Below are 18,147 nucleotides of genomic sequence, written 5' to 3'. Positions count from 1 at the left end.
TTGTCAGAGTATTTTAGAAGTATTTTTAAGCAACCATATACTGCCATACAAATACATAAGATTATTGAGAAATGCAAGACATTCATGCACACATACAGATATGAATGGATAGTCACTTGCACCTTTTACTCAGATCTGAGGGTTCTTTCCTTGGGTTAGTGATTCAAGGACACACCTCTGTCATATCACCACCTACATGAATGTACATTCAATGGTAAATACATTCATGGGAAGCTATACCTGCTCATAGATTCATGCAAACTTGCAAACAGAATTCTACATCAAGAAACATGGTTATGTATACATCTACACACACATGCACACACACGTGCACACTCATGTGTTTAGATGCACATTTACATTAATTTACACACTTGCGAATGCACATAAAAGCATGCTCACACAGACATGTATATCCACACATCCACACACTCATGCACATCTTGCATATTTTCTCAGAATCTGACTTCTGGTTTCCCAGAGAGCATCTCCTGGGATCTTTGCTCTTGGCCCAATTATTCCTGCAGGCCTCGAGGCAGCACGTTCTTCTGAGGTTGGTTTGCCTGTGTCTCCCAAGGGACTGACTGGCAAAATTAAGGAAGTAGAAGGCTAGTTCTGAAGTCACAATAAATAAGAAGGCCAGTCAGCCCCTGCTTCCAGGTAGTGAGCTGGAGACCAGGCCTGAGATCAGCTACCTTGAAGGGCAGGTGGGCCTTCGTAGAGGAGTGGAGTTGGCCTGGAAGTCCAGCCTATGGGATCAGGTGGATGGGAAATCTGTTCAGGTGAGCCAAACCTGGGGTTTGCTTTCGGAGATGCAGCTTGTTTCCAGCACAGGTTTTATGTTCCCCTTCCCTCATGTCATGAAAGACACCTCCCGGCAGGATGCGGACTTTTATCCAGAAAGCCTCACTGTAGCAGAGAAACACTTGATCTGTTTTATTCAACTCTTCTCTGTTAATTCAGGAAAACCGGGGCAGGGAAACCTCCATTTTGTCCCCAAATCCAAATATTTTTAAACTAGATATGTAATTCTCTTTTTAAAATCTATCTTTGTTTCTTAGACCTATTTATCCTCCTCTCCTTCACCTTCCACGCCAATAGTCCTTGTCCCCTCCATCCAGGCAGGCAGCCACATAGACTGTCACTCTTGAACCCAGCTCCTTGATGACCTGTGCTTTTCACGGTCCTTCCTCCCTGTCTGGCTGACTCATTCCCACTCCCATCCCTTTTGTTACCACGGGCTTCCTTGTACCACTTTTGTTCAAGCTTCCTTGTTCTCCTCTTTAACTGCAGTTTTGCCAGTGTGACTTGGCAAGTCACTTAAAAAGCCAATTTCTCATTCTCCCAAGTTGTAAAATGTGTATGAGTGGGTCATTTTGAGTATTTTGAGGATAAGTCAGATGACCTCTATATGAAGATAACATATACAGGGTACCCTTCCAGACTACCTGATACATCGTACTAAATCAATGTGATTTCTTTTCTTTTCTTGTAATCCTAAGTAAGAATTACCAAATTCTAAGTAAGCATTACCTTTTCCCTACCAAACACCAGACTTAAACCTCTTCTTAAAATATTTACCTCTCAACACACACACCTCTTTCATCAGCATCAATCTCTGACTTCCTACAATAACAGTTCTTCCTATACAATGAAGTAAAAGGATATTACATTTTTTTTCTGTCTTCAGAGAGGCTCTCATTTGATAGAAGAAGACAAAGTTCTTCCCCAGCTTCCTGCCCCAAGCTCCCAACCTAGACTATATCACCATATATCAATATGTACCTAATTCCTGTTCCCTGCCTCCCTGTACCCTTTCCCTTTTATTAAGTCCTGGTGACATGCTCAAAATATAGCCTCTACGCCTGTTTTGGAAGAGCTTACAGACAACTAGGAGAACAAACAACTAAATGGCAACACAGGGAACGGAGTGCTAGATTAGAGGGAGATGCTGCTGTAGAAAGTGATTAACCACATGCCCTAGTGAGGAAGACATCACAGGACTGACATCTGAGGCAGATGTTCTCAAACAAGGGTTCAGGTTGTATTTGTTTTAAAACATAATTTTTAGTTGAGCTCGATGCTAAAGTGCTTAAGAAAGGGAAGGCAGAAAAGAAAAGCAAACAATAACAAAAACAAAATGAAAACCACAGGAATGAACAGGAGGGAAAAGAGGAGTTAGGGTGTGTCAGGATTTGCAGACAAATGAAGTTAAGGAGGTGGATCTCATGGGAGTTTTGTCGGTATTAGGAAGCGTGTCATTCAAAGAGGATGCATGCATGGGCTATGAAGTATTTTCCTTTCATCTTAAACACTGGCAGGGGAACAAAAAATCACTGTTCCTCTCACTAATTCAAATTAATGGATGATGTTCAGAAGCCCCTGACTTCCTCTCCACCAGACCATTTTGAAGCACCAGGGGACACCATATTTTAGAATCAGTTTCCTTTTGCCTTTCCACGCAGGCTTTCAGAAGCCATCAGCACTATTGAGGTGGGCCATCATGAATAAAAAGACTTGTTTTGGAGGTGCCTGGGTCAGTTAAGTGTCCGACTTTTGGTTTCAACTCTTGGTTTTGGCTCAGGTCATGATCTCAGGGTCATGAGATCGAGCCCTGTGTCGGGCTCCACGCTTGGCGTGGAGTCTGCTTGGGATTCTTTCTATCCTTCTGCCCTTCCCTCAGTTCTCTCCCCTTTACTCCCATGCTCTCTCTCTCCCTCCCCTCCTTAAATAAATAAATTAAATAAATAAATAAATAAATAAATAAATAAATAAATAAATAAAGTTTGCAGATGTTCTCCATACATTCATTTTCCATCATGGAGTCAGGAGTTCTGCTGGCCATGTCTGTGGACCACTTTGTGGCCATCTACAACCCACTGAGGTACACTGCCATCCTGACCAGGCCCCGTATTGCTGCTACTGGTGCTGCACTTGGACTGAAGAGTGTGATGTTCATGTTCCCACTGCCCTTCCTCCTGAAACATCTGCCCTTCAGTGGCCACAATGTCCTCTCCTACTCCTACTGCCTTCACTCAGATCTAATCTAGCTGCTCTGCGGGGATACGCGTCCCAACAGTATTTTGGGGCTCTGCATTGTTACTTTGACTTTTGGGCTAGACTTGCTGCTCATCGTCCTCTCTTATGTGCTGATCCTCTACACGGTGCTGGGCATTACCTCTGGGGAGGGACGGCAGAAGGCCCTCAACACATGCGTGTCACATATCTGTGCGGTGCTTGTGTACTATGTGCCCATGATCAGCGTGGCTCTGGTACACCGCTTAATGAAGCACGCTGCACCTGCTGTCCATCTACTCCTGGCCAATGTCTATCTTCTGGTGCCTCCTGTGCTCAATCCCATCATTTCCAGTGTTAAGACAAAGCAGATTTGCCAGGGGCTAATCCAACTCTTTCTTCCAAGAAAATAATAAGGGCGTTAGGGCTGTTGGGATGGTTACCCACAAGCCAGTCCTTTTCATCACCAAACGTGGTCCAGGGAAGCACAGAATACTTGTCACCTTGTCAAAGCTTGATAAGGCTGCATGTTGATGAATGTATTGATAATTCACATTTCATACATGAGAGGTAATAATCTAAATCAGCATTGTATATTATTTTGTCAGCTACTTTGTTATATGTGTCAACTTAAAATGTACCTACTTTTTAATCCAGAAATTCCAGTTCTTAGCACTGCCCTAGATTTATACTCTGAGGTTTGTTTATGAACACATACTTGAATAAGAATTTTCACTTAGGCAAGGTTTGAAATAAAATAATAGTAATAAAAAAAAACCTAACTGGCCATCAGTAAGTAGTTAAATGAGTTGGGATCTGTCCATACTATAGAGTATTCTACATTGTGAAAAAGACTTAGATTGATAGGTATTCAAGGTTTAAGCAAGAGATGGCAAGATCCACACTCATGTATTTGAGAACACTTTTTATAAAACAATGTAATCATATAAAATATCACTTAGTTTGTATATTTAAAAATACATGCTAAATTGATAACAATAATAGCTTCTTTTGGTGGAGACTGTGATAGTGAAGAAAGGAACAAAAGGAATTCTTACTTAATCTATATTATTTAAAAAAATAAAAATAAGGCACTCCACATTTTCCTTCATTATAAAAATATATAGCATTATGTATATATACATATATTTGAGTTTATACTGAAAACCTGTTCAAACTTTAGAACAATTAGAAGCAAACTAGGTACTAAGAACAAAGCCCTATAATTGAGAATAAGCCCAGAAGGAATAGTTTTGTAAATCAGGAATCTGTATGGTTCTTGGGGAATGCTGACTGAGGAATAAAACTAATTCCTCCTACTAAGACCTCATTGGAAAAACCTATTGTACATGGGCATTGAGATGGTGAAGTGGAAAGCAGAGAGCATAATTTGCTAATGCTAAATATCCTTAGTCAGCTTGAGAATTTGAATGTGAGGTTCCAGAAGCTGTGCTGAGTCGAAGTCATTGCACATGGAGTGTTCATAGGGAAACATGGAAGGGGCAGATTCTGAAAGGCATGTTTTCTTCGTAGGGGCCTGGATTTACAAATTCTCTCCCCCTCACAAGACAAGCTGTCTCCCTGCTTGAATTCTAATTGCACTTCTCCCTTCTTGTTTGTCTCATACCACACATCACAATTGTAATCAAGTAATTATCTTTATACTGCCTTGTACTGTTTTATTTTTCTATGTCCAGTACATTTTAAGTTCAGTAAGGTAGGACGATGTCTTTTTGTTCACTCGGAATGTACTAGCTATTCAATAAATGCTTGGTGATGAACAAATTAATTATTTAATGAATTAATACAAGTCTACAAATATTTCCTTGACCCTTATGTTTTTCTGTGTGCATGAACCCCATTTGATGACACTGTATCCCTATTACTCTTTCTCTCCCCTCTGTTTCTGTATTGACTACTATTTTTCTCCCTCTCTTACTTTTTCAGGTTCTCTTTCTAAAGTCAAAAGATATGCACCTGGCAGACACTAAGTCCTTTAACTTCTCAGTAAAACATTAATGGTCTCAATGCAAAATTCATCCTCAGTCACAACACATGCACTTAAGTTAAACATTCCCAGTAACATTTGGGAGACTCTAGGCAAGATGGACATGTGTTTTAATCTTAATCATATATGTAAAAACGATGGTAATATTTTAGATGTGGTATGTGAGATATGAATGATTACATTTGGAAACCAGAAGAGACTCTTAATCTCAGGAAACAAACTGAGGGTTGCTGGAGTGGAGGGGGGTGGGAGAGATGGGGTGGCGGGGTGATGGACATTTGGGAGGGTAGGTACTATGGTGAGCGCTGTGAATCGTGTAAGACTGATGAATCACAGACCTGTACCCCTGAAACAAATAATACATTATATGTTAATTTAAAAAAAAAGAAAGTTTGAAAATAGGGAGGGGATGTGTGAGGGTGTTGTCAAAGTGATAAATGTTGCAATATGTTTTACGAATCTAATCTACTCTTTAAGGTAGATTGTTCACATTATACAAGGGATGATAGGTTATGAGAAGAGATTTGAATTCACCTACATATATCTATGATTTAAAATTCTTCATCCTTAAATGCCTTGGTAATCTGCCTCAAAATGCAGTGAAGACTAGTTCGGACTGAAGATTTGAGTATGGGTTTCTTTTTTCTTACAGGTTTTATAAAAATATTTTTACAAGCTTTCATACATATAGTTTCTTTCTTTTTCTCATGAGAATATCTTCATGCAGCTCATAATTCTATTCTTTTTTTTTTCCCTTGTAAACATATCCACTCTGCTTAGTCATTATTCTCCCTCTTCCATCTCTACCCACACAAGAAGGTCACCCCCTGGGGGAGGTTACCTGATGACCACTAACACTGTGGCTTTTTTCTCTCTTCCTCAGGCACACTGGAATCCAGGTTAGCATCTCATGGTGTGTTTATGTTACTCCCTGCCCAGAATAGGGAGCTTCAGAGAAGACTAGGAGTAAAAACTGTTTCTGTCTTCCATAAAACTGTGTCCCTTCCATAACCTACAACCTTCCTGTATCGCCTTCTACACTGAAGATGTTCTGATTAGTGCCTTATAACTCAAGAATAACTGTATGCCTCTTATTAGTCTCAAATATCCATTTATACACCTGTCTTACTCCAATAAATTTACAAAGTTCTCACCTGAGCCATTTGTCTAGGTATTGGAAGAGAGCACTCCAAATCTACAGACTCTTCTGCCTGATGTACACCATAAATCTCTTCACCTCACTTACACTGAACATGCCTTGTCTAAATTCAATTTCATGATCCTGAATATTTTGCCACTCCCTGAGATCAAGATATTTTCCCAATCTATTTACTGTGTCAGATAACTTCTTCTTTAGCATACCAAGAGCTGTACCAAATACATTTCTTCTAGATGTTCTCTAGGTACTCTGCCTACATGGGTTTAGTTATTCTGATGGTCATTTCAGCAGATCACTTTTTGACATTCTGTAATCCACTTTTGTGCCCAAACATTTGAACACTTCCCTGCATTATTGAATAGGATATTGCCTTGGAGTCTTGGGTATCTGGTGTTCACATTCCTAGTTTTTTTATGGAAGGTACCCACAGGTACTTCTCCACTGGCATTTGTCAACTATTATCTGTTATCACCTCTCTCCACATGCTGGATTCATTGCTCACTGTGATCTGTACCTACTGATTTTTTGTAAGATTCTAGACATTGTTTCTGTGGTAAAATGGCAGAAGGCCCTGATATCTGCATGTTCTTGTACTTAGTGTTGACAATCATTTTCTTCCAGTTGCACCACTTTGGACAGCTTGAACAGTGTCTGTACTTCTATAGGCTGCTATTGTCAATGCCTTCTTCTCTCTCTTCTTCAATCCACTCCAATACCTACAGCATCAGATTCAAGAGAGATGCAATAACATTTTGATTGTTAGTGTGAAAAAAAGTTAGGGCATATTAGACTAAAGAGGACCTTCGTGTTACAGAGTCTTGGATCATTCTGGACTATAGTGACGCCACTTTGGGGTATTCAGACTTGTGTATGACTTTGTGTCACCACTACTGATTTTAAGGTATAGTGGATGGAGGAGGGTAAGAGAAAAGAGTCTTCCTTCACATGAAAAAATAAGGCCTTAAAGCAAAAGAAAAAGTGAAGTGGAATAGAAACTTGAACTGAGGCTTTCCTGGGTGGAGAGAACAACAGTATCCTTAACATTAAATATCTCAGAAACAAATCAAGTATCCCTGGAGAAGGAATGGCATGGTCTCATGAAGTTTTATGACATAGATTTATTTAATGAGATTTCCTGGGTCAATGTATGCACATAGCTAATATTCTGAGGCACTCCCTTTTTCCTTTAAATACCCTACCCCACCTCACAAATTAGGTGAATCCAAAATATGAATATAGATTAATGGCCAACAAAAAAATTTTGGATAATTTTTTTACTGCAAGCTTTATCTGGATTTTTTTCAGATCAAAGTGATTTTTCTTATTATAACTCATCTACTGATTTAAATAAAGTCCAGGTCTCTTCATGATCCTAATCTGAATGTGATAAATTAATATAAAATAATATAATATTACTTTAAGCTTTCTATATTCCTGGAATGGCTTTAGACCCCTTACATATTTGTATTGAACTTTTATTTTTAAAAAATTATCACTCATCTTGGAAATTGAGGATTAGGGAAAATTAGTTTCTAACTGTGAAAGATTTTTTTAATATAATATTAAAATTTTCTCTTGGAAAGTAAAAGATAAAGTGTCATACTAAATATATTTAGGTTATTAGAGAAAAAAAATTTCGTTTTTTGTAATGGTGTGCAAAACAAGAGAAATACCTTCTAACATTGATCAAACTCATTACTAAAATTGGTTCAAATTTAACCATTAGAAAAAGCCTAGGATTTGTTTTTGTCTTTGAATCATGACTAGTTTCAGAAATGGTCATGAATGAGGATGTGGAATTGAGCTTCTCTATTCATCATCCAAGAAGCCAATGGGTGTAAATAAGCATTGCATACCTGTTCTTTTTCTCACTCCAAGACATAGATCTATAATATCACTTGGACTGAAAACCAGGGCATTTACTCTGTTACAAAGAGATAATTATCAGGATGCATTATATTATGTGTTTGCTAAGATTTGGGGGTGACTCCCCTTTAGGCTATGCCTAATGTATAATTTAATTTTTTAATAAATGGAAATTTATGTACACCAGGAGCCCTAGGCAACATTTAAATGTGTTTGTCCTGTTTCTTTTTTTTTTTTTTTTAAAGATTTTATTTATTTGACAGAGCGAGATACACAGCGAGAGAGAGAACACAAGCAGGGGGAGTGGGAGAGGGAGAAGCAGGCTTCCCGCTGAGCAGGGAGCCCGATGCGGGGCTCGATCCCAGGACCCTGGGATCATGACCTGAGCCGAAGGCAGACGCTTAACGACTGAGCCACCCAGGCACCACCTGTGTTTGTCCTGTTTCTTATTTCTCTACTTAATTTCCTAGGAAACAAAGTTGTAAAATTGTCTTATTTCTAGCCCTCTACTTACAGAAGTTGTGTTTTATCCCAGGATGTCCAAGCAGACGTACACTCCACATTTTAGCAACAAACACAGTTTGGCCCATATCTGAACATCTCCTTCAAAGAAGATAGGAATGAGCTGTTCTAATCCTTTTTATAATTCTGCTGATGCAGAGATGATTGGCAGTGCTCACATCTATGTGGCAACTTTATTATGTTTTATTGACTTAGGTTGAAAGGGCAAGTTTCCCTGCCTCTGAGAACAAACTTAAATTTGTGGGCATTTAAGACATATTTTACATTGTAAGAAATACTCATGGAAAATGACTTGTCAAACTAAGTTTTAGGTGTTTTAAGAAACTGAGGGAATTTGTACTACTACAGAGTTCTGGTGTATAGTAAGAAATCGTAGTTCTTCATGTGCAGGAATAATCTACTCAACCTGAAATAAATATCACACAACTAGAAATTAACATTGTGGGTTATTTTTGTGTTTTTGCTTTTGTTTTAGGATGGTTTGTTGGTTCATTTGCTTTGATCTATCACACATCAAGCCCATGAGTCCAACTTTATCAGGTCCAAAAGACCTGATTTCCTTTTTTAAGATAACAGGTATCTCACTGTTGTCCCATTGCTAGCATTTTCATTTTTGTCAAAAACAAAATTACAGAATGTTTTCAAAAAACAAAAGCAAGGAAAAATGAAAAGGATTTTCTCTAAAGAAGTTTATATCTTAAAGATAGATAGAAAGATAGATAAATAGATGATAGATAATTCTGGCTAAAGTAAGAAAGAGAATACATGATTAAATGGATCATCTTAAAATGCACATAATTTACGTAAAATTAAATTCTATACATACGGCACGAATGCATTTGTGCTAGAGTAAAATGTGTGTAGTGTGTGTTTATATATGGAAAAATTTTATGTGAAATGTGAAGTTCCAAAAGTATACTATGTCTGATACCTCAACATTCAAACATGATTTAAAATCTTTATATAATCAACAAAGAAAAAGAAACGAACAACTACTACGTTCAACAAAGAAAAAGAAACGAACAACTACTACGTACTACACATTCCTTTCAAGTGCATGTGGAACAACCTACCAAAATTAACCATAGGCGCATAGTAGTATTTTATTTCTTGATCTGGATTAAGGATACAGGAACTATTCATTTTGTGATAATTATTAAGATATACACATAAAAGTTGAGTACTTTTATCTATGAATATTATATGCTAATAAAAACGTGTATAAAGGGGAGCCTGGTGGCTCAGTGGGTTAAGCATCTGCTTCCATTCAGGTCATGATCCCACAGTCCCGGGATTGAGCCTCATGTTGGGTTCCCTGATCAGTGGGGACCCTGTTTCTCCCTCTGCCCCTCCCCCTGCTCATGCTCTCTCTCTCTCTCAAATAAATAAATAAAATCTTTTAAAAAATGTGTATAAAAATGCAATCCGACATTCTGAGAGTGTGCTAATCATGTGCTTGTGTGGTGAGGAGTGAATTTTTGCATCTAATGTATCCTCACATTGATTTTCACAAAATTTCCAGTTTGGAGTCCTATACACTTGCCTTCCTGAGTTCCAAAGGCCTCAAATTCAGGAAACTTTCCGAGTTAGTAGAATTGCTTAGCTTCTTGTTCACTTGTTCCTCTGTAGTCAATCAAGTTAATTTCCTTGTTCTATAAAGTCAGTTACCAGTCATCTATATGCATTCTATATTTCATTTTTGAAAAACTTCTCACCTATTACTATCTTCCCACCTATTTATCTGTCACTGTGAGTCTATACTTGCATTATTATTAATACTTGAAACAAATACATTTGTTCAACCTATATTTTGATATAGACCAAAATCTATATTTTGATTTACATATTTTTTTCTTTTCTGTCTTCTCTCAGATTTAAAATATTTTGAAAGTATTTTCCCTATTTGTTTTGGAATTACAAATGGTACTTTTATTCTACAAGTTAAATGTAAACATATACAGTTTACAAAGTCAAAAGTTATTCAAAATGTCTTCATCTTCAAATAAACAAAGAATTTAGCATGCTTTATTAAGCATTCAATCCCTTCTGTTGTCATTTTTCATATTAATAATCATTAATTGTATCCACATTTTAATGTAGATATTATTGACAATGTTAGACATTAACACAGTTGAAATATTATTGGCAATGTTAGAGATTCACAAAGCTGAATTTTCCTATTGAATACATATATATATTCACTACAAGTCTCTATTTCAGTTATTCTGGTTTCCCTCCCCAAAGTTAGCAAATACTTACACTGTATTACATTTCTCTTTAGAGAAGCATTTATATATGTTGGCTATTTGAACATAAAAAAAAAGTAAAAGGAGACAGACACACACACACACATACATACAAAGCATTTATATATAACCAGGAAATTATGTGTGTTTATACGTTTCCCCAGTGAACATTGTGCACTATCCTCTAGTTGATGTTTCATATGAGCGTGTATCTTTGAGACCATTCATAACCAGTACGTGAAGAGCACAACCATTTGTTTTCATCTACCTAACATTCCACTGTGTCTACTCTGGTACTTTGCACGTTATGGGAATCTATTTACCAGTTCCCAGTTGATGAATATCTAGCTTGCCTCCATTTTTTGCTTTCTTGTTAATATTATCACGAATAATCTTGTATCTATGTCGATTTGCATACATGTAAATACGTTTGTATGTTAAATTTTTTTGTTTTTATTTAAATTCCAGGTAGTTAACATACAGTGTAATATCAGTTTCAAGTGTAAAATACAGTGATTCAGCACTTCCATACATCAGCCGGTGCTAATCACAAGTGCCCTCTTTAATCTCCATCACCTATTTCACCCATTTCCCTGCCCACTCCCACTCCTTATCCCACCCCATAATCATCAGTTTGTTTTCTATAGTGAAGAGTCTGTTCCTTGGTTTTTCTTTTTTCCCCTATGATTGTTTTGTATCTTAAATCCCATATATGGGAAATTCATAGTGAACTCATATGGTATTTGTCTTTCTCTGACTGACTTATTTTTAGAAGTGGAATTAAATTGAGGCACCTGGGTGGCTCAGTTGGTTAAGCATCCAACTCTTGGTTTTGGCTCAGGTCATGATCTCAGGGTCCTGGGATGGAGCTCTGTGCCGTGGGGCTCCCCACTCAGCAGGGAGTCTGCTTGTCTCCCTCTCTCTCTGCCCCTCCCCCTGTTTGTGCTCTCTCTCTCTCTAAAATAAATAAATAAATCTTTAAAAAAAAAAAGAATAGAAGCAGATTAAATTGTTGAGTAATGGATTTCGTGAATTTATAATTTTGACAGATACAGTATTGTCATTTACCTCCATATAAGTCATACCTATTAACTAACAGTCCTGTCAGCAACTGTGGAAGTGCTTCTTTTATCGGACCTTTGCCAATCACTGTTTTAACATTTTTGGATTTTGCTAATAGGATGCATAAAAAAACTATCTCAATTTGATTTCAATTATTTTCTATTATATGTGAGACTGAACATCTTTTCACATGACCAAGAAATTTTATATTTCCATTTCTTTGAAATTTGTTTATCTCCTATGTCCATTTCCTATTAGGTCAGAGGTTGGCAATTTTTTTCTACAAAAGCCCAGATAGTAAATATTTTAGGTTTTTGTGGGTCATACGGCTTCTTCCAAAACTACTCACCTCTGCCACTGTAGTATGAAAACACCCATAAACAACACATAAATAAATGAGTATGAGTGTATTCCAATAAAACTTTATATATGGACACTGAATTTTGAATGTAATATAATTTTCGGTGCCACAAAATGTCATTGTCTTTTGTTTTTTAGTCATTTAAAAATGTAAAAACAATTCTTATCTTGTAAGCCATACAAAAAAGTACACATTTAATATTCTATTTTTAGACAATATCCACTAATCTCTTACTATAAACAATAATGACATTAATGAACTTCCCAGTCCACCACCATCTTCTACCTACTATCTTATTTTAAAGCATTTTATTAGGGAAATGTTCAAATAGAGTACACTGAAAAAGAGAACATTATAAAGAATCCCCATGTACTCTTCATTCAACCTCAACTTGAAGAATTATCAGTATAGTGAATGTTTTATCAATTTTGACATTTTACCTTTCTACTGATTAGTGTCTAGTTTAAAACTTCAGTTTTCAATTTTAAATTATGTCTTTTAAGCCTTAACTACGAAAGATGGAGTAATCATATACCTAATACTGCATCCCAAATGTAAGACTACCGTCTCAACTAAATTGTGTTATTTAATTTCTACATTCTCAGCATTTATAACTTTATGTTCTGCTCTGTAATCATAATCTCCTTTTGAAACAATGGAAATGGTGTAAAGGTGGATATTCCTTGGAGCCAGAATAGATCCTAAAATCCAAGTAGGCCAGATACAGGAGGAATCATAAAGACAAGGCACATTTGCAGAAACAGTGCCTTCAATGATAGAAAACAAAGGAGCCATTCACAGTGAACATGTGAAGAGCTGCCGATTTTCACTGTCTAGAGAAAAGTATAAGCTAAATAAAGTCACATATTAAACCTTACGTCAATTATCTCTAGATGACACTCATCACAGCCCCTTCTTGCCTGAGTAGAGAGGCAGCCTCCCTGGGGAAGAAGGAAAGTACAATGTTGAGGCTAACATCTGTAAGACACTGGAAGAAGAAATCCCATTTTGCCTCTCTGACTTTTGAATCTATCAAGAGATCTGGAATACCTTCCCCCAAATCTTCAAGCTGCATCAAATCTGAGTTTGGTTGTATTCAAGGTGACAACATCAAATGGCAATCCTGCCAACAAGCAGTCCCTCTCAAAACCACATAGCCTATAGCGTAAGCAGAAGAGAACTAATAATCACCGAGAAAAAAATCCGCCAGGATATTCACTGTGTCTTTCCCATGTCACCTAATAACAACTTCACATTTCTGTGAGTCAGCTAGCTCAGTCGTTGGTACATGCTGAGCACTCAGTAAATGTTAGGAGCTATTATATTCATTATTACTGTTATTTTTCCTGGTTCTGTCCCTTAGGGCCTCAGGTCTCAGGGCACAATATTAATATTCGTGTAAGATCCTTCCAGAGGTTTCCCCACCCATCTCCTGCATTCCAGCTTGGATGTTCAGGAGCATATAACCACTCAGCCACAAGGCAGAAAACAGATGCCCCAGAAAGCCCTGAAGAAACAAGAAAGCACAAAGGTGAGGCTGGACTGCTCCATGGGTGGTCAGTGATAAGATGACCTCTCATTAGCTTCTGCAATTTCTTTACAGTTTAGCTCTATCATTACATTTCATTTCTAAATATTTGCCTGTATTTCTTTTTCTCGGTCAGACTTGCCAAAGGGTTTCAAATTACATTATCCTTTCAAAAAATAATTTTTGAATGTTTTTTATCCTTTTTAATTTTTCTAATTCAAAAATCCCATCTCTATATTCATTTTCTTTTTCCCCATTTTCCCTAATTTTATTTTGCATTATTTTCTAAAGCCTCGGGTTTAATGTTTTTCCAGGTATTCTTAGTTTGGCATTTATAGACACTTTCGGGGGCATATAGTTAGACACCATGAATACTAGGAACCCATTAACTGCTATGTGTATTTCCTCAAAAGAAAGTTCACAGCTTTCCTTCTTAGAACACTCCAAAAATGAATAACTGTTCATTTACTCTTATTATATAAATTTTTTATTTAAAAAAATACAAGTCTGCATTTACCCCCTAGGGAGCAGTATAGCTCCCCCTTTAGAACACATGGTCTTCAGAAACTGTCCAATCTTTCCTGTTAATTCACTCCTCAGGCCACTTTAATTTGGCTGCTTTTCCCATCATTCTACTGAAATGTCTTTCCAAAAGTTTACTATTGGCGTTTACATCCTTAAACTGAAGAGATGCTTTCCAGCACTCGTTTTACTGAGTTTCTGAGCTGCACTAAACTGTAGTGACCACACCCTTTACCTTCTCTGCCTCTGTGACTGACTCCCATTTCCTTTGTTTTCCACCCACTTCTCTGAGCAGTACTTCATTGTTTGCTTTTTCTCCCCCATCTACACAAATGTTAAATTTTACATTTCCTTGTATGGATCAGTCCTCCGCCTTCTTCCTTTCTCACCCTAATTCTTGCCCAGATCATCACATCATTTTCCAGATTCCCAGTTACCCTCAATATGCCAGAGACTCCAAGACCCCTAGTGGATTTCTCCTCTGTCCTGCTGGGCTTCATATCTGTCTGTCCAATCGTCATTTCTCTTGGATAGCTCCTACAAACATCAAACTCAACATGCACAAACCAAACTGTGATCCTTCCTCTATAGGTGCCTGCTACTCTACTGCCCAAAATAAAATTGTCACTATTACCCATACTGCTGCTCAAAGAAGACCCCTGGACATCACCATACTTCCAACTGAATAGAAGGAGGTTGTCTCCAGAATCTTATTTTCCTGCGTGTCTAGTATAAGATGAACTAAAAAAAAGTCTCTTGATTTGGTTACTAGAAGACTTTTTGAAATGTTGATGACCAAAGTTTCAGTTAGTAAATGAGTATCTGTAAGTTTATTTGTACATGTCCATTTATAAAAGTGTATTACGAGGCTTGCAGAAAGCAGAAAGCTAAATTTTAGTACATAGTGTTGGTATGAAAGTTGGAAAAATAAGGTTATTTTAAATAGAAATTTATGGCAAAAGAATCCATAATTGTTTGCTGCTGCTCTGGCTAGCATACTGCTCAATGGTTTTATGGAAAACAATTCCAGGGGCGCCTGGATGGCTCAGTCGGTTGAGTGTCTGCCTCTTCATTTCGGTTCAGGTCATGATCTCAGAGTTGTGAGATGGAGCCCCATGTGGGGAGTATGCTCAGATTCTCTCTCTCCCTCTGCCCCTCCCCCCTCAAATAAATAAATATAAATCTTAAAAGAAAAAAAACTTAAAAAACAATCAATTCCAGGGGCGCCTGGGTGGCTCAGTCGTTAAGCGTCTGCCTTCGGCTCAGGTCATGATCCCAGGGTCCTGGGATCAAGCCCCGCGTTGGGCTCCCCGCTCCACGGGAAGCCTGCTTCTCCCTCTCCCACTCTACCCGCTTGTGTTCCCTCTCTGGCTGTCTCTCTCTCTCTGTCAAAATGAATAAACAAAATCTTTAAAAAAAAAAAACAATCAATTCCAGACACCTATTTGGGTCCTAGATTAAAGAACAGATAATGATTCTATGGCAGTAGCACACTGATAAAATTTCTTATTGTGGAACACACAGATTTTGGTTTTGCATTCAACAAGCATGTCCGAAGTAACTAATACCACCCGAGCCCCCTTCTACTTCATCCTCACGGGCATCTCTGGATCTGAGGCCTCTCACATCTGGATCTCCATCCCATTCTGCTGCCTCTATACCATCTCCATCGTGGGTAACATGACCATTCTCGCTGTCATCCACACAGAGCCATCCCTCCACCAGCCCATGTACCTATTTCTCTCCATTCTGGCCCTCACTGACCTGGGCCTCACCCTCACCACCCTGCCCACAGTCATGCAGCTCCTCTGGTTCAACATTCGTAAGATCAGCTTTGAAGCTTGCTTTGCCCAGTTCTTCTTCCTCCATGGATTCTCCTTCACGGAATCTTCAGTCCTGTTGGCCATGTCCTTTGACTGCTATGTGGCCATCTGCCACCCCCACCATTATGCCACCATCTTCACCAGTAAAGTCATTGGCAGGATCGGGTTAGCCATCATTTGCCGCTGTGTTCTGGCTGTTCTCCCTTCCCTTTTCCTACTCAAGGGCCTGCCCTTTTGCTGCTCCCACCTTCTCTCTCACTCCTACTGCCTCCACCTGTATATGATCCACCTGGTCTGTGCTGACACCCGGGTCAACAGCTGGTATGGATTTGCTCTGGTTTTGCTCATTATTGTGATGGACCCTTTGCTCATTGTGCTCTCCTACACATTCATTCTGAAAAGTATCTTGGGCACAGTTTCCTGGACTGAGCGGTTCCCAGCCCTCAATAACTGTCTATCCCGCATTCTGGCTGTTCTGGTCCTTTATGTTCCCGTGATTGGAATTTCTATGACTCATCGATTTGCCAAGCATGCCTCTCCACTGGTCCATGTTATCATGGCCAATATCTACCTGTTGGCACCTCCTGTGATGAACCCCATCATTTACAGTGTAAAGACTAAGCAGGGCGCCTGGGTGGCTCAGATGGTTAAGCATCTGCCTTTGGCTCAGGTCGTGATCCCAGGGTCCTGGGATCGAGTCCTGCAACAGGCTCTCTGCTAGGCGGGGAGCCTGCTTCTCCCTCTGCCTCTGCCTCTCTGACTCTCATGAATAAATAAATAAAACATTAAAAAAAAAAAAAGACTAAGCAGATCCACCTGGGAATTATCCACTTCCTTTCCCAAAGAAATATGTGCTTAAGATGAAAGAATGAATTTGCTGAATTACTCAGGAGTTAAGAGTCACAAGCTTATGGGGACAGTATAGTCAGAATGAGAAATGTGGACTGTACAATAATACCCCATCATATTTTTAAGGCATAATGACATGTTCTTGGCTTTTTGCAAATTTTTGTCTGGGAGGACCTAGCCTCAAATGTTCTATCCAAAAGAGATGTGGATCTGAGTTGATTAAATTCCAGCACATTTACCAGCAGTGGGATGAGCTTCATTAATTGAGTAAAGATTTAAGCTTCATCTTCCTTTCTGGATAATTTTTCTCCCATGGCCCGGTTAAATAAGTTTGAAGAAATTCCTTACTTGTTACCCGTACCACCCATTCTCGTAGGCAGCTTCACTCAGACATCCAGGTAAACTCTAGGTCCACTGCACTGGCTCACCCTACTGCATAGATATGCTCCAATTTTCTCTTGCAAAAAAAGTGGCAAATCTTCCAGGGAGGACAGATACAGATCAAGTTTCTTGGCTATTCCAGTTTACCTAATCAACATGATTTCAGCAGACCAAATGAACACATGCAATCTGAAGATTGGAGTGGAATGGTTAGGTCCCCCACAGCTAGAATAAGGCTCCCATCATGCTAGAGGTCCTTTAGTGTTTAGAATTAAAATTTCAAGTGAGTCTACATATAATATTTGTGGGAATAGGAACTAATTTTTCTGACCAGAGTAGACTGTTTTGTTTTGTTTTTTTAAAACCTTAATGTTTTTTAAAACCTTAATGTCCTTAATGTGGTTCAAATTCTTAGGGGTAAGTTCCCTTTGGCATCATGAATTCTGTACCAGAAAAAGCTCTGATAGAAGGAATATGACCTTCCTGGTCATTATTTTGTGGAAACGAGATTGGATCTCAGAAATAACAGTTTGAAAGGCAGCTATAATTGTGGTCACAACTTCTAATTACTGAACCCATAGTGCAGGTGGCCGGTATGAAGACTGACTTAGATCTGAATCAAAATAGGCAGGGCTTCAGTGGGAGTGTAGTGGGGAGGGGGAGGATTACAAGGTGAAAGGCAGAGAACAAGTGGGGAAGGATGTCTTTCTCCACTGATATCCTTTCCTCCCTTATTTTACCCCTTCTTTACCAGAGCCTAGAAGTTAGCATGTTTCTCCAGAAAACCGTGGATCAGGTGGTGTAG

General features: G+C 38.5%; 1 protein-coding gene and 1 pseudogene across 1 annotated transcript; both read left to right on the top strand.

Moving 5' to 3' along the window:
• The first annotated feature begins 812 nt into the window (after nucleotides 1-812).
• On the top strand, nucleotides 813-3,428 carry LOC118532871 (olfactory receptor 51I1-like; annotated as a pseudogene).
• Nucleotides 3,429-15,837: 12,409 nt separating this feature from the next.
• On the top strand, nucleotides 15,838-18,147 carry LOC118532870 (olfactory receptor 51Q1-like). Its single transcript, XM_078057495.1, has 2 exons — nucleotides 15,838-16,758; nucleotides 18,097-18,147. Exons 1-2 carry the CDS (start codon nucleotides 15,838-15,840, stop codon nucleotides 18,145-18,147), a joined length of 972 nt encoding a protein of 323 aa, XP_077913621.1.

Source organism: Halichoerus grypus, chromosome 11, assembly GCF_964656455.1.
Source record: "Halichoerus grypus chromosome 11, mHalGry1.hap1.1, whole genome shotgun sequence".
Classification (NCBI taxonomy): domain Eukaryota; kingdom Metazoa; phylum Chordata; class Mammalia; order Carnivora; family Phocidae; genus Halichoerus; species Halichoerus grypus.
Note: the sequence above shows the minus strand (reverse complement) of the source record. Positions and strands in the feature narration are given on the sequence as shown.

What these genes read in the sequence shown, in the direction of transcription:
- LOC118532870 (XM_078057495.1), top strand. Translation starts at nt 15,838, where the DNA reads ATGTCCGAAGTAACTAATACCACCCGAGCCCCCTTCTACTTCATCCTC. An exon ending in GCGCCTGGGTGGCTCAGATG is followed by an intron (nt 16,759 to 18,096) that starts GTTAAGCATCTG and finishes CTTCTTTACCAG; the next exon opens with AGCCTAGAAGTTAGCATGTT.